The sequence below is a fragment of the Salvelinus sp. IW2-2015 genome, linkage group LG20 (genome assembly GCF_002910315.2).
Source record: "Salvelinus sp. IW2-2015 linkage group LG20, ASM291031v2, whole genome shotgun sequence".
NCBI lineage: Eukaryota > Metazoa > Chordata > Actinopteri > Salmoniformes > Salmonidae > Salvelinus > Salvelinus sp. IW2-2015.
This window is the reverse complement of record NC_036860.1, coordinates 47,988,509-48,012,415: the sequence shown is the minus strand read 5'-3', so window position 1 is coordinate 48,012,415 and position 23,907 is coordinate 47,988,509. Positions and strand designations below refer to the sequence as shown.

Here is a 23,907-nt window from a genome sequence, read left to right as displayed (position 1 = left end):
GGGTAGTAGCTGGTCCCAGTTCTTCCCGTCCTGCTCAATGACCTTCCCCAGCATTTGTTTGAGCATTTTATTGAAGTGCTCGACGAGCCCATCCGTCTGCGGGTGAAAGACGGAGGTCCGGATCTGCTTTATCTGCAGGAGAACACACAACTCTTTCATTAGGCGGGACATAAACTCAGTACCTTGGTCTATCAGGATCTCGTTCGGGATGCCCACCTGGCTAAAGAGGTGGAACAGCTCCCGGGCGATTCCCTTGGATACCGCCGCCCATAGTGGAATGGCCTCGGGATACAGGGTGGCATAGTCTACTATTACCAGGTTGTACCGGTGTCCTCGTGCTGTTTTTACTAGGGGTCTCACTATGTGCATGGAGATGCATTCAATGGGCACCCCGATGATCGGTAGGGGGACCAGTGGGTTTCGGAAATGTCATTTGACACTCTGGGCAGCTGCGACAGTAGTCTTCCACGTATATTGCAGCAATCCAGAATGCTAAGTGCATTTTGTTCCCCTACCATCCACCATACTGTATCTGCTATGTAAAGACTCCTCTGTATCCTTAGTGCACCGCATGGTCCCAGGCAGCAGCCTGTTGTATATACAAGTTATTATTATTGGATCCCAGATAAAGGCTCCAGCCATAGGGTCATGGTGAAGACGTGTGTTAAGAGACTGAAGATGATTCAAATGAAACCCCAGACTAAACATGTTTCTCTATGAAGACAACAGAACAAAACATTTTGTATTGCATAAACACTGGGGGCTGGCTACTGCCGAGAGACAACGAAGCACACACTACCAGACTGTTATTTTCTGATGAGTGGTGACATCGTTCATACAGGAGATATTTTCAGAGAACATTCTGTTAGTTGACATGCATTTGTCTGTTATGGTTCATTGTCATTATTTTCATGGTTTCTTAATAAATAAAATGCTTTTATCAGATGACTGATCATTGTTTTACTTGGAGACTAAATACTGTAATGTGTCAGAGGATGCAGAGAGAATGATCAATCTTTACTTTATTAAATCACATCTATATATTTGACATTTATTAAAACAGAATACATTTAACATAAAAAGTGGAAAAATTTACATTTTACTGTATTTGTGACGTATAACAAAAACAATTTCTCCTTTAAATTAATGTATTCTTAAAAATAATTACTGAACCACTTGAATGATCATAATACACCTGCAGCTAAGCACAAGCTCACATGAAATATACATTTAGCATTTATCATTTTTTTGTGTGCATTTCTAAAAGAACTGGATGCAATAATCAACCGTTTGTTTTCTATCAATGCCCAATGGAAACATATGCAGGCTATGTCTTGAATCAATGAATATACATTTCTATTTTGCACAGAAGATTTGATGCCATGTCCAGTACCTCTGTTTCATTCTCACACTTGAACATTTTGTTGGGAATGTTTGGTAAGGGGTGGTAGTTTGGGTATTGAGTGGTCTTGGCGTCGACTCCCAGCTGTTTCAGTTTGCTCACAATGCTGGGTAGAGTGTGTAAGTTGGGGCTGTAGTCAGATACCCGCTCAGCCAGGATGGAGATGGAAATGTTGCTGGAATGTTGTCCATGTCTTCTGTACTCGGCTGCTATGAGAGCCTTCTCCACGGCCTGATGTACCTTGAACAGAGTCCACTCTGTGGCCCTGCCTCCTGTGTCGTTGTGAGCAGCAGCTAGATCACACTGGGCCTGACTGAACCAGCGCTGAGCCTCTGCTCGATTGGGTTGTGGTACATTTCCATGATATGTATAGAAGTTGTATCTGGTATTGTGGCCCCTTGCTCTGGAGAACCTCTCTCTCCCACACCGGTGGCGATGAGCTTCCTGGTTCCACTGTTCGTAGAAGTTTCGGAAATTTGTGTTCCATTGCGGGGATGATTGGTTCCCCGTCCTGCTGTTCTCAAGATCCTCAATTCTGTTTTGCAGATACTTGAATGCCTCTGTGGCAAGTTGCAGACAGTCTGGATTTTTGTCTMGGTGCCACCTCAACCAGAGGCGCTTGATGGCCTTGTGTCTCTCATCTGCAGACAGAGTCCAGATCTCTGCCAGACAATCCTCAAAGTCCTTTTTGGCTTCTTCCAAAGACTGTGGCAAGACCCTTGTTGTTGATGACCGTGGAACAGATTCTGCCAGTTGTACCACTTCCATGCAAGTTGCACCACTGGAAGAAGGCTTCTTTTCCCGTTTAAATTGATACAGATCAAGGGCACAGACTAAGATGACTTTATCTTTCCCAATTTGTATTTTGTGTCTGTGGGCACTCTGTCCTGATTGGCCTGTTGGTACACACAGCTGTTCCACTATAACTGCATAACACCAATGCTCCTCCTCTGCCGTCTTCTTATAGCCAACGTATTCCCCAGCTTCATAGTTGTTGAGGTAGCTCATGTCCAGGGTGTCGTGCCACTCTTCAGGAATAGGACCTCCTGGTTCTGGCAGTCCTTTCGGGGATTCTTCGGTATTGGTGCTACCAGTATCGGCACTGTTATGGATACCGTTCTGCTCCAGAGCCATCTTGACATCCTCCATGCTATCACACGAGAGAAGGTGTCCCAGAACTAGCAGGAGGTTTGAGCCGAGAATGTTATTGAGAAGGACATTAATCTCGTAAGTCAGTCTCATGATGACGTCACTCTTCACTTTGTGGGCCGTGTCGTCGTTGTGTTTCAGGTAGAAGGTGCAACCTTGCTGGCCCTTTTTGACATACAGCTGTGTGGCAGCAGTTGTGCCACTCAGTAGCTCCTGGCCAAGCCAAAGCACCGTTTCAAGGCTCTTGCAGCAGGTGATCTCAATGCTGCCAAATGTTGTCTCACACATGGTGGCAGCGTCGCCTTGTGAAACCTGGCCCTCCTTCTGCTGTCTAATGAGACAAACCAGACCATGCCTGAAAGGAGCAGAGGACAGATGTGCCTGAAACCATCCACTGAACTCGCAGCCCTCCCCGTACTCACACAGTTGCATGTTGGATTCCACCATGTTCTCTACTACAGTCTGGGAGAGCATTTTGGGTCGTATCTCCAGGGGCAACAATTGCAGCATTTTATGATGCCCATACCTGTCAAACCCTAAATGGCAGTTGCTCAGTTTCTCCAGGAGTTTAAAGTCTTTAAGAGCACCCTCCAATCTGCTACCCTGGAAGACTGTGTCGTTGAAATACAGAGAGTCTGAAGGGTACAGTCTGCCATCTGTTGATGGTAGATACAAACCCTTGGGAAGTTCTGAGGTCAACTGATTTTCTTCCAATTTCCTAATCAGACAAAAAAGCTGCTCTACAGCACACTTGACAGTTTCCTCCTGATTTGGTTGAAGGGTTTGCTTGTCGGTGGAATCTGCATGGATTTCTTGTAGCACGTTGCAGTACTGCTCTGCAGTAGGCTCGTCTTTGACGCCTATTTTCTTGAAGAATTCTGCATACCTAACATCCTTTGGAGGAATGCCATACAAATATGGCCTAAACTTCACATCGTGAGGCAGTACCAGAGCTGTTTGCTTGGTCTTTACAAGAGTAGAATCTTCTTCCACCAGCACCACAGGGAGGTCAGACAACAGCTTGGGGTCAAACTCTATTGTTTGTAGATAGGTGTAAGATGTCCGGAACACTTCAGCTCGGGTTGCAACCAAGTCAGGAGTTTGGCATGGTGACTGACAGATGTTTCTGAGGTTCTCTATCACACGTTCCGGAGGGGGCTGTTCAACAGCGCCTGCTTCTCTCATCATTGTTATATGCTTTTCAATACACATTCTTAAGTGCAGTATTGGCATGGTTGTCCAAATCAGGGACTTGTGGAGATATTTTCCAAGCAAACAACCTCTGATTGAAACTACAGTCCTCTCTCCAGCAAATGACTGGTGGTAGCTGCACAACCTCTTTTGAATTTCCACAGGAAAAACAAACTTAATGTCAGAAACAATTTTGAGAAAGTTTGGTGCTAGCTTTTCGACATCCCTTTCCAAAATAGTTTCAAGCAATGTAGACGACTTTAGTTTCAGCTCTTGGAGGCTGGCAGTGACTTTGGCATCCAATTCAATTTTATGAGCAAACTCAATTATCTCCTCATCTGACACAGTGCACTTCATTTCAAGTTCTTTGAGCAGTTTCCTTGCTTGAACCTTGTGAGATATGATCCCTCCATCTGGGAATATTTTCCAGAAGCTTTCTGGCACAAATCTCTCTTGTGGCAGCATGACTTTGTACAACTTCTCATTCTTATCAAAGTAGTAAGAGGCCATCTGCAGATTCCCATGGATGTTCCGAATGAATTTCACATTTTTCATTGTAGAGATGATTTTTTCATGATACTTGTAGTTGGGTTTTAATTGTAGCAACAACAACAGTTGGACAGAGAGAATAATTTGGTTCTCATTTAGCTTGTGTAGGAAAGGCAGAATAAACTGTACATAGTATTCCAAATCACTTAAGATTTTAATGCTCAGGTTCTCTGACAAGCTCTCATTTTCACAGTTATATTTGAGGAAGATGTTGTTGTCATCTGCCATGTACAAATCTGGAAAGCTTTCCTTGAACTCTGTTCTGAGGATGAATACATTTTGTTGTCCATCAATCCGCTGCCGTCTACCCTGTATGGTTTCAAATAATGGCAATGACTTGAGCTTTCTCTGGTAGCCCTGTCTGTTTTTAGATGAGCACATCCCAGACTGCAGAAACTGTAGTAGTTTAATCAACTCATCACTAGACAGGTGCCGAAACTCTGAATGTTTCAGCTGGTGGACTTGGTCCAACACAGCACTGCCGTCACTTGTCTTCAAGAGCTCAGGGAGTAGATGTTGATACAGCAGTTGGTCCACATGTCTGAAGAATTGAATGTTTATTTTCATGAGACCAAGTTTCAGGAGTATAGATGACATGTCTTCTTTTGATTCAACGCAAATCACACTGGACATCTTCCTCATTGTTTGGAGAACATGTTTGTTGTTTAGTCTTGGGCACACAACTGGCAAAATAGGGCAGTCAGAGAACAACTCCTTGATGGCCCTCAGAGCCTGATTATCACCTTCACCCTTCTTAGCTGCTAATTTGACTTGAACATCAAAGAATTCCCAAAGCGCTTTCAGCCATGAGTCCATTGTCTTGTCTGGTACATGTAACCTGCATTGTGGATCAGTTTCACCGTTTTGAAGGAGTTGCAGAAGTATAGGTTTCAAATACTTAGCTGTGACTGGAATTGTCAATTTCTTAAGAAAGTTCCCATCTTCTAGAACCTCAACATGATTGAAGTTGGTTGTGTAATCAGCAAAATCCTCTTGATGTCCATGGAACATTCCGTAAAATGTTGACAGAAGCTTGGGAGACTCAGGATCGAACACTCTGAGAATCTGATCTTGAGTGAGAAGGAGTGGAAGTCCACTGACTGATCTGGAATGCTTTTTGTTAGCAGCTATTTGAAGTCCGCTCTCTGAACTGGAAGTGTTCTTGCTAACTACAACATCTTCGATACAGTACTCCAAGAGCTTGGAGCATCTCTCTTTGTCTCTGATCAAAGTCTGCCCAATGGGTAGAGGTAAACCCATTTCAGTTTGAGTTGGATCATTCAGTGGTTTCTTCCTCAGGTAGTTTCCCACCGTCAAAGGACTGACTCTTTCCACATCAACTCCAGCTGTTTTGAAGCAGGTCCATATTTCTGTCATCTTTGTGGATGAAGGAACCAACTGCATTCCAATATCTTCTAAAATAGAAATGAAGATGCTGTTCTCCATGCTTGTTAGATGAGGTTTGTCAGTTGGTTCTGTCTTTCTCACACTTGACCAGTCAACAGTGTACTCCTTTACATTTGTCAGGTGTGTCATTGACTGGGGTTGGACTTGACAAGTTGATCTGTGTAGTACTGGAACAACACAGAGTTCTTTTTCATTGACTGACCTGTACACTTCATGAATCATTTCATGCCAATCTTGGCCAATGTCTTTGGTAATTGTGGGGAAGAAGGACAAGTAGGAGCTGTCCAGGACTGAATTAATAAGATGTATGGAATTGGGTTTCACTTTCTTTAGGTTGCAGATGTAATTCAGAAGGCCAGCATACAGTGGGGCAATGATGTTCCGTTTCAGAGACTCATTCCAATCAGTCTTCAAACTTTTCTCATCCTCTTTCCAGAGCGCCCGTCTGGAAGAATCTACCTGAAAGTTTCCGTTTACATGGACTGGAAGTCCAGTTTTACCAGGCAAGGGCAGGGAGCAGAACACTTGTCCACTGAAGTCATCCTGTTTAGAATGAGAGCTTACACATGCTGCCAAAGATGCCTGGGGAACTCTGCCAGTCTCTCCTTTCATATCAGTGTTTCCTTTAAAGGAGCCAAACTGCTCTGCAATGATCCACTGGCTTTGCCTTTCATCAGATGATGAAATCTTGACATTGTAAATGGTTTCATGTGGTGTTGTTGGTCCATCGGACAACAAGGACTGTTGTACGTGGTTTTGAAAATAAACCTTTTCTGCAAGACTCTTCTCAGAAATACTTTTTTCAATCGAGAAAGTAATTCTAAGCGTTCCTGTGTTTGTGTTGATTTCATGGAACTGTATTTTCCTGATGTTCTTCAAGAATAGAATCAATCCCTCAGGGTCTTCACGGAGAGCTGAAGACAGTTCATCGATATCTCTGTCATTGACGACATTGTTTGATATCTTTGAGGTTTTTGCCATGGCACACGACCTGATAGGCAACCTAAACATGGTGCCTTTTTCAAGAGAGAATTCATTTGGGAGAAATGTATTGTAAACATCCATGAAGGTGTTCTTCAATTCGTTCTTCAGAGTGTACTTGCGGCCAGGTGATTCTCGTGATCCACCTTCAACATACTTCAGATTGGGATCAGATATGCAGAGCCATTTGTCACCAGTTAGGATCGAAGGACAGTCAGTCAGGTGGTAGACTGAGTTAAATCCAAGTCCATATTTTCCAGTTTTCCCTGGAATGTTGTGCTTTCCACCTTCTCCCAGCTGTTGAATGCCTCTCAGATCAGCTTCAGAAAATACCTGGTTGTTGTACACACACAGTGCAGGGCCCTGCAGTGGATGCCATCTCTCTCCAAATGTTCTTTCCGTGCTGTGATTTCTTTTGTCCAAAACAAAGTGAATTTCTGTGGCCTCTGCATCATCAGCATTTTGGATGAGCTCCTTCAGGATGTCCTTCTTTGAGGGATAAGCTGCAATTATGTTTTTAATGCGGACGGTCAGTTCCTCATGTTGTCCGAACTCTTCGGCAAATGGTGAGAAGTTCTCTACTGAATGCTTTTGCAGTGTGTGGTGTCTTGTTGTGTTCACCCCAAAATAAAGTGCAATGGCACGAGATATCTTTTTATGGCATAAAGTGACATCCTCTGACACTTCCATCCAGGGGCTGTCATTAAAATAGAGCTGGTTAGATGGCTTCAAAACACCACTTCCATCAGGTATGAGACAGTCATCTTGGTTTTCATCAGGTATGAGACCATCATTTTGGTTTTCATCTTTGGCTTTATATAATCCCCTTATGATTATTGTCAGGCAAGTTTCTAGATCATTATTGGAAAGTGGGCTGATACCATAGGCTTGGCTAAGTTTCTGCAGTACACCATGGAACTGTTCTGGTGTGAATTGCTTTTGGATGCCTAGACATTTCCAGAGCTCTTTGAAACTGGACAAGGCAGGTGGAAGGACATGAAGATACGGTTTAGCCTCAAAATACTCAATTTTTGCCACAGATTTCACATCCACAAATCTGTCTTCAACCAGGATAAAGGGGAATGAGTGTGCCCTCTCAAAAATGGCTGAGGATTCCTTCTCATCATGCAGCCATTCATTCAGAAATCTGTAGCATTCAAGGGCGATGTTGAAAAGCATCGGTTTGTCAAATGTTTCTGTGTGCTTGGATGCTTCCTGCAGCTGTTGAAGCACTGTCTCAAGTGAGGGGCTTTCACAAAGTCCCAGTATGCGTAGCACTGCATCATCACTGTGTATTTTCAAATTTGAAGAGTCTACCACAGACTGTGTCATGTCAACTAGATGGCGACATCGGTCACTGTAAATGTCAGTAGGCTTTTGAAGCCTGACTGCTCCATCTTTACCTTCCCATGTATTCACTGGAGCACATGCTGGAATGAACTCTGTGTTTCTCAGAGTCTCCCAGTGAGGCGAGGCTTTATCCTGTAAGGAGTCCCTCATCAGCTCCAGGATGCACTGAAGATGCTTGTATGCTTTCCCTTTTTCTTTTTGCCAAATGCTGGCAATGGTCTCTGCTCTCTCTGTGATGTCCTCCAAAGGGAGCTGGTTACTCAGCATCCCCAGTTCTGACAGACGTTGAATCCTTTTAGAGGAACAGAAGTCATTTTTGGTCCCCCCAAGGAACCGTCCTTCCTCTTGCTCAAACAAGCATGCTACTTTTCCAGGGGGATTCACAAGTTTTTTGATGAACTGGAGTTGTCCACATTTCTTTGTAGGAATGCATGGGTAGCTCCTCAGTAGATTGTCAATTGCATCGTCATTTAGGTCAATAGCATGCAGAACAAGAGTGTTCCTACTCTTCTGGTCCATAGTGCTCAGGTTGTTGAATACCACTTTTTGGTAAAATGTTTCCCAATCAAATGTTCTCTGATTTAGAATCATATCAAAGCCGGTCTGTATGAAGCTCTGTCTCACCCACGATGGCAGAGGGACAACATGATAAGATGTGTTTGGATATCTTTGACAAACCTTCATTGCAAGCTCTCCTACAGCTTTGTCCTCTTGAATTGTTGGGTGCAGAAATCTGGCATTGCACATTGAGCACCAGTTGTCCCCATCACTGAAGAGCTCCAGAGCTTTGCCAGAGAAGTGCTGAGTGATGGCGAAGTAAAATTCATCAACCAGGGGTTTGAAAGTCTTACTCACATTCTTTTCATTGGGCCAAAAGGTGTAGTACTGGTAATGTTGAAGGTCTCCATTTTTGGACATATTCTTCAACACTAGTAGTGTAGTGACATATGCAGTTGTAACAGCATCCTGCAGGAGAGCTCTATTCCAGTCATATTTCACTCCACTCTCCCACAGACCTCTCCGATTAGAGGTCACAGCAAAGGATCCATTCAGGTTCACCGGGAGCCCTGTGGCAACAGAGAGCGGGAGGAAGCTGAAAGCCTGGCCAACTAGTTTGGTGTCTCCCGGGACCCATTTCCCAGTCTGTGGTTCTTTGTTTAATGGTACAGCAACACCTCCTATTGGCAAGGAGAACGCAGTATGCTTGTTGTCTGTCTGGACCATTTGTAAAGACTTTTGTATCCCAAAGCAATTGTACAGAAGCCAAAACTGGACATCAGATCCATCACAATGTTGTTGAGTTAGTTCAGCTATGTTGGCGCTATGGCAGTCAATGACCTCTTGGCATTTCGCATAATGCTTCATCAGAGATTTCAGAGCATCATTCTGCATTGTTCCTGGAGGAGTGTCCTCTGGAATCTTGATCGTGTTCACAACTTTTCTGGTGACAGTGAAGAGCGTCTCAATTTGGTCGTCTTGAGGAGGAGTGGAAGCATCGCTCGGGAGGTTTTGAAGAGATACCGTCTTGATGTTCTTCAGAAAGAGGAGATGAGTTTGTGAGTTGATCAGTTTCTGTTGAAATTTCACTATGTCATCGCTGTCATACACATTTACACTGATTTCTGACTTGACAGCCTCCTCTCGTGTTCGGAAAGGTAGTTTAATGAGCGTGCCCTGGTAGAATTTCTGAGTGCTCTTATTTGAAAGATTGCAATCAAAAATGCGCTCATATGGTCTGAATTGTCCAGGAAACCTGTGCAGAAGCTGCTCTCGAGATAAGTCCAGTTTGATTCCAGTATTTGCTTTGTTTTGTATGTGCTTTTGCAGGTGTGTAACATTTGGGTCAAGTATCAGAAGCCCCTTGCCACTGAGGATTGAAGGAATATCAGTCACATGGTACACAGCATTAAATCCAAGCCCAAACTTCCCTATTTTTTCAACCTTGTTTTCCTTTGAGGCAGATCCGAGTTTGACAATGTTTTTCCAGTCATCCTCAGTGAAGAGCTCATCGTTGAAGGCCCAGAGACATGGTCCCTGACAGAGGGACATGCCTTGGTCTATGAGGCTGTCCGCTGGGTCTTTGTGGTCTCTGAAATCCACCATGAACTTACAGGTGTTTGCTCCAGCATCTTCTGCATTCTGAATGAGCTCTTTGAAGATGTCACTCTCTTCGTCATACTCCTTCAGGATGTTCTTGATCCTCAGAGTTATGGGTTCTGACTGCCCACACTGCTCTATTCCAATTAACTCTGGACGCAGTATCCGGGTGCTAAGGAACGGGATGTTCAGCCACTCTGCCGTCGCCGGTGAAATCTCCTCGTGGATGATATGAATCTCCTCCTGGTCGTGCTGTATATCCTCCAGACCGATTCTGCTTATGTCACAAAACACCGTCTTGGACAACGGTTGCAGGGTAAATCTCTGACTCCCTGCCATGACCGGCACAGGGATATTGACCCTGACGGTCTTCTTCTCTCTCCACATCCAGTTCAGAATGGCTATTGACACTTTCAGCTCTGAGGGTTCGCCAAATGGTTGGGACCTTTCTTCAATGGTCTGTTTGATGCCATGAAGGATGTCCTCTATTTCTGTTTTTGACAGTGATGTCTTCACTCCAAACTCTGTCAGCAAGGTGTTGTATGGAAGAAATTCATCTGTCACCCTCTCAATGTACGAGCTCAGATCCAAATCAGGTGGGTAGGCCAAGACTACATCATGAGGAAAAACAAAATGGTTGTGGATCCACAGCCAAGGTATGCATCTCTTCTTCATCACTTCCCTGACCGCAGGAATGTGATCTTGCATATATTTGTAAATGCTATGCAGCTTGGTTTTAAACTCCACATCTTTATCTGGATCTGTCATTGCCTGGGCCACAGCTGCCAGCGATGACACATTCTCCATAACCTTCTCAGCAGGAGGGAGGCGTAACAGACCCAGTTTGCTGCTTACTTTCTGACTGAATTCTCCAGTAAGAGGCATGACATGCCCTACAATGCTCTTGTACTCCGAATGTCGTATCTCCTCTGGCTTGTAGAAACTTTTCCACTTGTTATTTTCTTTCGTGATGCAAGGATTCTCACAAGGGACCCACTGCAGCTGTGAGAGGTGCTGCAGCTGCTGATGAGAGAACTGGGAAAGCAGGTCATTGTCATTCAATAGTCTTCGAAGTGCTTTTGCCTTTTTGAAAGCCCTTTGTGAGTGAATACGTGATTTCTCAATATGGGTGGCAATATGCAACACGTTGTCTGCTGAGACTTCCATTTCCTTTGTCTGCAATCCAATACGTGTTAAGCCGTCAAGCATCTCTGGAGTCTGGGTGAACACAGCTGGAGGAAAAAAATCTCTTTCAAAAAGGCCTTGGAAGGTTTTATTGTTTGGATCGAAAATGCTGGAAGTCTTCTTCAATTCTCCATCTACTTCGATGAAGCTCAAATCCTTACATTTTCTGTACAAGGTCCAATTCTGTGAGAAGAGGATACTGCCATGCTGTAAAATCCAGGTCATGATTCTCTCAGTCTCGTGTTTCTTGAAAGACTTCCTCTCAACTCCATCAACCAAATAAATGGACGCCTGGGCGGTATCCAGGAGATCAACCTTGAGCAACAATAGGAGCCTGCGATCAGCCTCAGTTGCACAGCGGACAATGGAATCCAGCATGGGGAGCTCTGTGGGCAGAGCTGGGGTGGAACTCAGAACCACTGCCTGCTTGGATAGGGCGGCAACGTATTCTCCGGCCATTGATTGGAAGAGAGGCATCTTTGAGAGCAGATCTCGCTCCTGGACTGTGAGAGAATTCAGAGTAGATAGGTAGGCTTTGAGTTCCTCTTTCTCATGGTGAGGAGCAGACCTGATTCCACTGATGACCTGACTGGCAGCTAAGTTCATGAACACCTGTAGAATGTTCTGAGGCGATGGTGGTAGTATGTACGAGTCAAGATCTTGGTGCTTCAGGCATTCATCTCTGTTCACCACTGTTCCCCCAACATTCTTTATCACTTTCTCGATTTTGTCTGGTAAGATGGTTTTCTTGCTTTCCCGAAAAATTATGGTTGGATTCTGTTGTAGTCTTGCAAGTATGACAGAATGGCTAGTATCGTGAAGAGGTTCGATGGGTATCAGTGGCATACCTTCAAAGCATCTCAGATATCCCCAGTGAGTGTTGAGACATTTCCAGAACTCTCTGAGCCACCTCAAGGGTGGGTGCTGGCCACTCCCTACCTTCCAGGTGACATGACCACCTGTCTGTTCCCAGTCCTTTGGGAGACTCTTCTTGGCATATGTAGCCACGATGTCAGCATCCACATTGAATACTTTGAATCTCTCTAAAATTACAGAGATATGGCAATAATAACCATGTAAAAAACATGCAGGTATTTGCAATTCCACATGATATTCAAAATATATAAAACAATATTGAACAATATATTATCTTACTTGTTTTAGCTAGTTGCCTCAAATGGTGGATGCTAGTGTCGCTGAGATCATCCGGCAGAAACAAGGCTTTGCAACCTGGCAGCAGCACTCTGAATGATGAGAAGACTTACTTGTAAATTGTTTATTGAAAAAAAGGCATGGATTATCCATATGAAAAATACTGCACTGTATATTTAGATTATTAAGAATTTACCTTGGAAATGAATCACTGTCAATGAGAGCAATGTCCTTCTCTTCATTTGTGAAAGTCTTGAAAGTCCCGTCGCTGAGAGGCAGCATCTTCAGATCCCTGAGGTTGTGGTATTTCCCATCGCTCAAGATGAACTGCAGCAGAGACCGTTTGTCATCATTGGAGAGGTTGGACACGGCATCTCTGTGGAGAACACCCCTTACAAGAGCTGGAGTCACCCATTTCAGAGTGTCACGGTTTGGGAAGGCCAGCTGGACAGCTCTGGAGACATGATCTGGGAAGGTGACAAGCTTTTCTCCTCCTGCAATCAAGAGCCTGGTCACGGCAGCCATCATTTCAGATGCCTTGGGGTCATTAGATGGACACACAGACTCGGCAGGAGAAACAAACTGTCTTTCGTCTTCAGCTAGAGAGAAGACAGCAGTGTTCTGTCTAAATAGACGTTGTAGAATGTCCTCAGCAATCCCATGCCATTTGTCTCTGGTCTGACTGAGGTCTGGCCAGATCTTGTACACAGCTGAGACGGGGAGTGTGGAGGTCTTGGCTAGGTTGGTGGCATCCTGCAGCATCAGGAGGTATGTGTGAGGGAGGACCTCCTTCACCAGCAGCTCGTTCCACATTGCAGCTTCATCATACCTCTGGTCTTCCTCCTGCCAATTGATGTGTATTTTGTTGTCAGAGAGGCCGAAGCAGGCGTTCACATGGACCGGGAGTCCAGTCTTGTTGGAGTCGTTGTTAGGAAGGGGCAGGAAGCAGCTCAGTCTGCCCTCAGTCAGGACATTCTCCGGGCCACACGGAAACGCCAAGTCAACATGAGGGCGGAAACTTAGCTTCTTGGCAAGTGAATCTAGCTTCGGTACTTTTCCGTCTTTCATGCAACATGTTGTCACAAGCCACCTGGTCTTTGTCTCCTTCTTGTTGTTGGAGGTAGAGGTGATGGTTTTGAAGCAGGTTGAGCCCTTGATGTTTGACTCACTCCTGGACTTCAGACCTGGATCAGCTGTGGGACTGGAGGAGGTCACTGAGAGCCGGGTGTTGACGGATCCTTTGGTGTTAATGTGCTTCAAAGAGACTGATGACACGTTCCTCAGGAACAGAGGGATTATGTCTGCATCTGCAATGAAGCTGTCGAAAAGCTGAACTACTTTGTGGTAGTCATACAGGTTATCTGAGATCTCTGAGGCCTCACTGCGCAGAGGAAACCTAAAGAGTGTCCCTTTAAAATGCTGCTCCTGGATGATGTCCTTCCATCTCTGGCCACTGACTAGTTTGACAACATCTCTGAATGGTTGGAACTGATCCTGCAGATTCAGGAGAGTTTTCTTGTCATCCTCGTCCTCCAGAGACCACCGGAAGCTTCCATACTCCTCAAACAGCTTGTCCTGGGCGTCCAGGAAGCCCAGGTACTTGGAACTGAATATGGATGGCACATCTAGAAATGATCAGATGTCGGAGTATGAATGAAATGCTGTAATCTTCCTGTGTATTATATAGATTTCCACACTATGAGGTTGGAATAATACTATGAAATTGTGAAAATGATAATTCCCTTTAAGTGTAAGAGCTGTTTGAAAAGACCACCTGAATTTTCAGCCTATTTTTCTGGGATGGAGTTTTGGCCTGCCTGGTGACATCACCAGTGGTAAATTAGTTAATAGACCAACAAGAAAGAGTTCCAAAACTCTGCCAATAACAACTAGTTTTATGTTTTCCCTTCCCCACTCAGACTGTCTTAGACAAATTCTTGCTTGAGAAATTGCTCTTTGCTAAGAAGCTAGTTTTGTTTATTTTTTACCATTTTATTTTTTACCAGTGAGGTGTTTAATTGTTACCCAGAGATGATAGAGATAAAAACATCTGCATTTGACATTTAATAAAAAGCTGGATATAAAGGAACATTTTAATTTAGCAATGGGCGGTATGGCTATATTTCCGTTATACCGGGATACAGTGGGAAGAAAAAGTATGTGAACCCTTTAGAATTACCTGGATTTCTGCATAAATTGGTATCTGATCTTCAATAAAGTCACACCAATAGACAAACACAGTCTGATTAAACTAATAACACACAAACAATTATCATTTCATGTCATGTCTTTATTGAACACACTGTGTAAACATTCACAGTGCAGGTTGGAAAAAGTATGTGAACCCTTGGATTTAATAACATGAAATGGCGCCGACAGAGATGAACGCCTCGCATCGAGTCTTTAATAATGTATTATTTCTTACATTTGTTGGATTCGGGCTAAACTTTGAACATTGAGATATTAAAGACATGATAGATCAGACGCATAGTATATAAAGGAGAGATCTGTAGAAAGACAGAGTGGCTGTGGAATGTGCTGGGTGTACGGGAGAGAGATCACAGGATTGCTATAGGGGAAGCGGATGGACATCTGTGGATTAGGCGAAAGAGGGGTTGAGGTCAGGTCAGATCCCCTGAAGGGAGTAATAAGGGTTTAGGATCCTGTTACCCTCTTCCTGTCGACCATACGATGTAAGGAACGGAGAGAAGGAGGAGTGTCCAAAGTGGGGTATATATACTTGTGATGGTGAGAACATGCTTTTGTCTGAATTACAGCTGTAACGACCCTTTGGGAAGAATTAAATTAATTTAATCTTCTCTAGTGTCCATGAGATATTTACTCTGAAAAATTAAGTCTTATTACATACAGCTGGGAAGAACTATTGGATATAAGAGCAATGTCAACTTACCAACATTACGACCAGGAATAGAACTTTCCCGAAGGACTACCACCCAGGACAATGGACCTAATCCCAGAAGCCAACCCAAAACAACAGCGCCGCAGAAGGGGAAGACGGAGCGGTCTCCGTAGACGTGCACATCGCCCACCGCTCCAGAGTATACTACTCGCCAATGTCCAGTCTCTTGACAACAAGGTAGATAAAATTAGAGCAAGGGTTGCCTTCCAGAGAGACATCAGAGATTGTAACATTCTCTGTTTCACGGAAACATGGCTCTCTCGGGATATCTTGTCGGAATCGGTTCAGCCACGGGGCTTCTCCATGCATCGCGCCAACAGAGATAAACTCCTCTCTGGGAAGAGGAAGGGCGGGGGTGTATGCTTCATGATTAACAACTCACGGTGTAATTGTGATAATATACAGGAACTCAAGTCCTTCTGCTCACTGACCTAGAATTCCTTACAATCAAATGCCGGCCATATTATATCCCAAGAGAATTCTCGTCAGTTATCCTTACAGCTGTGTACATTCCCCCTCAAGCAGACACCAGGACGGCCCTCAAGGAACTTCACTGGACTCTATGTAAACTGGAAACCATATATCCTGAGGCTGCATTTATTGTAGCTGGGGATTTTAACAAAGCAAATTTGAGAACAAGGCTACCTAAATTCTAATCAGCATATTGATTGCACTACTTTCTTCTAGAAAATCCAAGATGGCTTAGCATTCAGACGTCTTTGTCCTCGTCTTGTCCCGTGTATATATCTTTTATGTCTTTTTTCTTTGCATATCTTCCACCCCCCCCTAAACTTCAAAATACCCTCCTGCAACCCGCCTCACCCAATGTGGTATGGATCTGCATTGGGTGAGGCGGGTTGTTTTTTTCTTGGGCCACTATACCTATTTTGCCAATTGGACTGGGCACCTTTACTACACGGAACCCTACTAATCCATCACGAGGAGGCTCTGAACGAGGAGGCTCTGCACGAGGAGGCTCTGCACGAGGAGGCTACAACAGACTTATTCCGTCGCGACGTACTTCTAAGGCCCTTCTGCTAGCTTGCTAGCCCCGGCCCGCTAGCTGTCTGAATCGCCGTGTCTCCAGCCAGCTTGACTACTCACTGGACCCCTATGATCACTCGGCTACGCATGCCTCTCCCTAATGTCAATATGCCTTGTCCATTGCTGTTCTGGTTAGTGATTATTGTCTTATTTCAGTGTAGAGCCTCTAGCCCTGCTCAATATGCATTAGCTAACCCTTCAGTTCCACCTCCCACACATGCAGGGACATCACCTGGCTTAAATAATGCTTCTAGAAACAATATCTCTCTCATCGTCACTCTATGCCTAGGTTTACCTCCACTGTATCTACATCCTACCATACCTTTGTCTGTACATTATGCCTTGAATCTATTCTATCGCGCCCAGAAACCTGCTCCTTTTACTCTCTGTTCCGAACGTACTAGACGACCAGTTCTTATAGCCTTTAGCCGTACCCTTATCCTACTTCTCCTCTGTTCCTCTGGTGATGTAGAGGTTAATCCAGGCCCAGCAGTGCCTAGCTCCACTCCCAATCCCCAGGCGCTCTCATGTTAACATTAGAAGCCTCCTCCCCAAGTTTGTTTTATTCACTGCCTTAGCACACTCTGCCAACCCAGATGTCCTGGCCGTGTCTGAATCCTGGATTAGGAAGACCACCAAAAACCCTGAAATTTCCATCACTAACTATAACATTTGCCGACAAGATAGAACTACCAAAGGGGGCAGAGATGCAATCCACCTTTCCAGAAACAAGTCTCACCGTTGCCACTTGCTATAGACCACCCTCTGCCCCCAGCTGTGACCTGGACACCATATGTGAATTGATTGCCCCCCATCTATCTTCAGAGCTCATGCTGCTAGGTGACCTAAACTGGGAAATGCTTAACCTTTCACGAGTATCAACCCCGATCCGGGAGCACCCCCCACCCCCCACACACTGATTAGCATAGCTAGCATAGCTTCAGAAAGTAGATAGTAGCATCTAAATATCATTAAATCACAAGTCCAAGACACCAGATGAAAGATACAGATCTTGTGAATAAAGCCACCATTTCAGATTTTTAAATGTTTTACAGGGAAGACAAAATATTAAATCTATTAGCTAAACACACGTTAGCAAAATACACCACTTTCTAACTCCATCAGTTCTTACTCCTTCAGGTGCTATCACCAATTCGGCTCAACTAAAATTGATATCCACTAACCAAGAAAAAACCTCTTCAGATGACAGTCTGATACATATTCATGGTATAGGATAGTTTTGTTAGAAAAAAGTGCATATTTCAGGTAGAAATCACAGTTTACAATTGCACCCACCATCACAAATCGACTAGAATTACTAGATAGAGCAACGTGTATGACCAATTTACTCATCATAAAACATTTCAAAAAATAGACAAAGCATAGCAATGGAAGACCCAGTTTCTTGTGATTCAGACCATATTTCAGATTTTCTAAGCGTTTTACAGCGAAAACACAATAAATCGATAAGTTAGCATACCACATGAACAAACGTTTACCAGAGCATCGATTCCAGCCAAAGAGCGCTATAACGTAATCACCGCCAAAATATATTAATTTTTCACTAACCTTCTCAGAAATTCTCTCGATGACATCCTGTAACATCATTTTACAATATACATATCAGTTTGTTCGAAAAGGATGCATATTAGCCATACAAAAACCGTGGTTACACAATAAAAATACTAGGAAATCAAGCCTCAATATGTCTGACGTCATCTATCAGAGTGATCTAGTTTAATTGAAAGCTAATCATATACTTGACTAAAAAATACAGGGTTGACAGCAATCGGAAAGACAAATTAGTTCTTAATGCAACCGCGGATTTACATTTTTAAATTATCCTTACTTTTCAATACAGGTTGGCCAAGTGAAGCTATACCAAACAAAATGGCGAATTATGGTTAAAATTTTCGACAGAAACACGGTTTATCATATTAAATATTGCTTACTTTGAGCTGTTCTTCCATCATATTCTCGGCAATGTATCCTTTCTATGTTATAAACGTCTTTTGGTCGATAGATGTCCTCTGTCCTTCGAAATGTCCACCACCAACGACCGACTCCCTAAACGTCCAAACTTTCAGAACGCACAACAAAGAAAATTCCTCAAAATCGCACTAACGGATATAAATTGATATAAAACGGCTCAAATTAACTACATTATGATGTTTTAACAACTATAACGACTGAAAACATGACGCGAGAAAATATTGCTGGTTAGAAACACGATTTGAACGAGGCAGTCCGATGCCTTCACGCTTGAGGCGGCACGTTGAGAAGAGGAGGTCTCTGGTACATTTTTCATTTTAATGGCTGTGAACGTCCCATCGACTTCATTGAAAACGTGATGACGTAACGACACCCAGAGGAAGACGTAGGCAGTGTCGTTTCTTCATAGCATCACTGTGGCCTTATAAACAGACCCCAGATCAGAGGTAAAAATTTCTGAAATCTGAACCCTGTCATGAAAAAGGCTGTAGAAATTGTTCTGTACACTCAGAGACAAAATTCCAACTTCTATAGAAACTAGAAGGTGTATTTCTATCCAATAATAACAATATACTGCATATTGTACCGATCAAGAATTAGCCACGAGGCAGTTTAATTGAGACACAACATATGCTAATGCGGAACAGCACCCTATTAGTTGCAAGAAGTTAACACCCCAGCCATCCTACAATTTCAGCGATGCCCTCAATCTCACACAAATTATCAATGAACTACCAGGTACAACCCCAAATCCGTAAACACGGCACCTTCAAGATATCATCCTAACCAACTGCCCTCAAATACACCTCTGCTGTCTTCAACAACAATCTCAGCGATCACTGCCTTATTGCCTGCATCCGTAATGGGTCTGTGGTCAAACGACCACCCCCATCACATGTCAAACACTTCCAAAACACTTCCAGCGAGCAGGCCTTTCTTAATCGACCTGGCCCGGGTATCCTGGAAGGATATTGACCTCATCCCGTCAGTAGAGGATGCCTGGTTATTCTTTAAAAGTGCCTTCCTCGCCATCTTAAATAAGCATGCCAATTTTTTTTTTTACCAGGAAAGATATAGCCCTTGGTTCACTCCAGACCTGACTGCCATTAACCAGCACAAAACATCCTGTGGCGTACTGCATTAGCATCAAACAGCCCCCGTGACATGCAACTTTTCAAGGAAGTTTAGGAACCAATATACACAAGCAGTTTAGGAAAGCTAAGGCTAGCTTTTCCAAACAGAAATTTGCATCCTGTAGCACCAAACTTCAAAAAAGAGTCTGGGACACTGTAAAGTCCATGGAGAATAAAAGCACCTCCTCCCAGCTGCCCACTGTCACTGAGGCTAGAATTACTCACCACGATAAATCCACGATAATTGAGAATTCATATAAGCATTTTCAACGGCTAGCCATGCTTTCCACCTGCTACCCCCATACCGCCGGTCAACTGCCCTGCACCCCCACAGCAACTCGCCCAAGCCTCCCCCATTTCTCCGTTCACCCAAATCCAGATAGCTAATGTTCTGAAGAGCTGCAAAATCTGGACCCCTAAAAATCAGCCGGCTAGACAATCTGGACCCCACTTCCAAAAATTATCTGCCGAAATTCTTGCAACCCTATTACTAGCCTGTTCAACCTCTCTTCGTTCGCTCTGAGATCCCCAAATGATTGAAAGCTGCCCAATCTTAGTCATCCAGTCTTCAAAGGGGAGACACGCTAGACCCAAAACTGCTACAACCTATATCATACTACCCTGCCTTTCTTAAGGTCTTCGGAAAGCAAAGGTTACAACACAGATCACTGACCAGTCGAATCCCACGTACCTTCTCCGCTATGCAATCTGGCTTCCAGCTCGTCAATGGGTGCACCTCAGCCACGCTAGCAAGGTCCACTAACATATCATAACTGCCATCGATTAAGAAACAATACGCGCAGCCGTATTCATCGGACCTGCCCAGTGCTTTCGACTCTGTCATCACCCACATTCTTATCGCGCAGACTCGACTGCCTTCCACTGGTTCACCAACTTACTTCTCAGACAGAGTTTCAGTGTTCAATCTTGGAGGGCCTGTTGTCCGCGACCTCTGGCAAGTCGTTTCTATGGGGTGCCAAAACAGCGTCATTTCTTGGGCCGAACTCGCTCTCTGTATACATCAATGATGTGTCTGCATGCTCTGGTGATTCTTCGTGATCCACCTCGACGCAGACGACACCCTTTCTGTATACTTCTGGTCCAAAACTCTAGACTAGCTCAAATGCATACAACTCTCCTTCCGTGGCCTCCAACTGCTCTAAATGCAATGTAAAACTAAATGCATGCCTCTATAAGCCGATCGCTGCCCGCAACCGCCCGCCCCGTCCAGCATCACTATCTGGACAGTTCTGACCTAGGAATTGGGAACAACTAAACAAGATACCTAGGTGCTGGTTAGACCAGGGTGGTCAAACTCAACATACCCAGTGCGGCCAAAATGGTAAAAACTGAACAAAGTTCCGGGCCAACAGCTTGAACAAATGAACCTTTTAAATGGACCCAAACAAGTTTTGCTTTAACACTAGAATATGGAAACAAAGCATCGCTTATTACCACTACCAATATATAATTTAATAGATGAGACAGCAAAAATCGAATTTCAAATGAAAAAACACATCAATGCATTCATTGTATTTAAAATAAATAAAATTTAAAATAAAATTGTATTGCCTCTTTTCTATTGCCTTCCTGATTTAAATACCAAAATAAACTTTTCCACTGGCTGAATAATTTTACAAATAACAATGATAACTAAATCCAATCAACCAATTCAAGCCATGGCCTTGTAGCAAGAAAAAAGTGCACAAAGAAACCATTAAATTATTGCACACTACTAATTCTGATGTGCCCGAACCACGATACCTGGCATCCTTCTTGGATGCTATCTTCCATCAATGGTCTGGCTCAGCTCTGAGACTGAAAAAATCTCAGCTATCGAGCAAGGTTTCATCAGTCGAGACGTCTCCTTGATTGTTTTTCATCCTTCACGAGGAGAAAAGTTCTGCGCTGATAGAATAAGTGCTGCCGAACATGGAGAGCATCTGAGCAGCTGGTGCGGAGCGACGGCATTGTGTCAGGGGATACCGTGGAAACTGTGCGCCGCCCCACAGCAAACTGTGACTTGCAGCGTGATCGTTGCACTGGAAGTTCCAATCAGCTCCATTTGGATGTTGGTTGGTGCATTTTCCAATCAACTGCGAAGGGATACTAAGAGTCAAACCTACATTTCTGAATCGAAGTCGGCAAATCGCCGGCTAAACTCAGCGCGAGAACACTGAGTTTTTCAGAAACTGTGCGCATGGGAACACGGCGGTAGAGATTCGCGCTTTTATGGTTCTGCAGCGCAGGGAAAAATGGCAATGGTTTCCTGTGCAGCCATCTGATTCTCCCAACAGCACAGTTAGTTTTAAAAGCCCTCACGGCACGTTACATGTCTGTGATGATCGCGCCCCGCCCCTGAAGCTGCAGTTCAGCGGCATCGAGATGGCTCGAGATGTCACAAGGAAAAGATATTCTGCCTCCCACTTGTCCAGAAAGCTTACCTTGTTTTCTGCCTTTCTGTTTCAGCCATTTTTGGCGGGAAGGATAGTTGCGCTAGACAGTTGTTAGCGTCATGTTGCTATGACTACTGTCACAGAGGAGAGAGGTGTTTCTGGTGGTCCTGTCGCTGATTGGCGCCGAAAACTAAACAGCAGCGCATTATGGTTGATATCCGTGTATTAGCGGGGATGCGCTGTATAATACCGGCGGGCCAGCTCTAGTAAAGTAATTTTGGTATTGGCTCGCGGGCAAATATAATTACCCCGCGGGCCAAATCTGGCCCGGCGGGCCGAGTTTGACCACCCATGTGTTAGACTGTAAACTCTCCGTTTCCCAGGACCCACACTTAAGCATTCTCCACATCCCAAGAATGAATCTAGAAATCGGCTCCGATTTCACAAACAAAGCATCCTTACTCATGCTGCCAAACATACCCTCGTAAAACTGACTATCCTACCGATTCATGACTTCGGCGATGTCATTTACAAAATAGCCTCCAACACTCTACTCAACAAATTGGATGCAGTCTATCACAGTGCCATCCGTTTTGTCCACCACTGCGACCTGCTCTCGTTGGCTGGCCCTCGCTTCATACTCGTCGCCAAACCCACTGGCTCCAGGTCATCTACAAGTCTTTGCTAGGTAAAGCCCCGCCTTATCTCAGTTCACTGGTCACCATAGGAGCACCCACCCGCAGCATGCGCTCCATCAGGTATATTTCACTGGTCACCCCCAAAGCCAATTCCTTCTGTGGCCACCTTTCCTTCCAATTCTCTGCTGCCAATGACTGGAACGAACTGCAAAAATCACTGAAGCTGGAGACTCATAACTCCCTCACTAACTTCAAGCACCAGCTGTCAGAGCAGCTCACAGATCATTGCACCTGTACATGTAAATAGCCCATCCAACTACCTCATCCCCATACTGTATTTATTTATTTTGCTCCTTTGCACCCCAGTATATCTACTTGCACATGAATCTTCTGCACATCTATCACTCCAGTGTTAAATTGCTATATTGTAATTACCTCGCGACTATGGCCTATTTCATTGCCTTATCTTACCTCATTTGCACACACATACTTTTTTTCCTACTGTATAATTGACTGTATGTTTGTTTATTCCTTGTGTAACTCTGTGTTGTTGTATGTATCGAACTGCTTTGCTTTATCTTGGCCAGGTCGCAGTTGTAAATGAGAACTTGTTCTCAACTAGCCTACCTGGTTAAATAAAGGTGAAATAAAAAAATAAAAACATGCGGGTGTAATTCACTCGATCACTGCTACTCTAACTTCCGCGATGCATACAAGGCCCTCCCCAGCCCTCCCGTCGGCAAATCCAACCATGACGCCATCTTGCTCCTACATGCTTATAGGCAGAAACTCAAACAGGATGTACCAGTGACTAGAACCATTCAACGCTGGTCTGACCAATCGGAATCCACTCTTCAAGATTGTTTTGATCACGTGGACTGGGATATGTTCCGGTCAGCCTCAGATAACAACATCGATCTATACGCTAACACGGTGAGTGAGTTTATAAAGAAGTGCATCGGAGATGTTGTAACCACTGTGACTATTAAAACCTACCCTAACCAGAAACCGCGGATGGATGGCGACATTCGCGCAAATCTGAAAGCGCGAACCACTGCATTTAACCATGGAAAGAGGTCTGGGAATATGGCTGAATATAAACAGTGTAGTTATTCCCTCCTCAAGGCAATCAAACAGGCGAAATGCCAGTACAGGGACAAAGTGGAGTCACAATTCAATGGCTCAGACACGAGACGTTTCTGGCAGGGTCTACAGGAAATCAAGGACTACAAAAAGAAAACCAGCCACGTCACGGACACCGACTTCAGGCGTCCAGACAAACAAAATAACTTCTTTGCCCGCTTTGAGGACTGCCCCCCCC

General features: G+C 44.3%; 1 protein-coding gene across 1 annotated transcript in view; it reads right to left on the bottom strand.

Moving 5' to 3' along the window:
* Positions 1-1,005: 1,005 nt before the first annotated feature.
* Positions 1,006-23,907, bottom strand: part of LOC139029453 (sacsin-like) — a 44,015-nt gene continuing 21,113 nt past the window's right edge. Inside the window, exons 6-8 of the mRNA XM_070449464.1 lie at positions 12,660-14,088; positions 12,467-12,555; positions 1,006-12,354 (exon numbers count right to left, since the gene is read on the bottom strand). Coding sequence (XP_070305565.1) covers positions 1,340-12,354; positions 12,467-12,555; positions 12,660-14,088 — 12,533 coding nt within the window. The 3' untranslated portion in view covers positions 1,006-1,339. The remainder of the gene's footprint in view (positions 12,355-12,466; positions 12,556-12,659; positions 14,089-23,907) is intronic.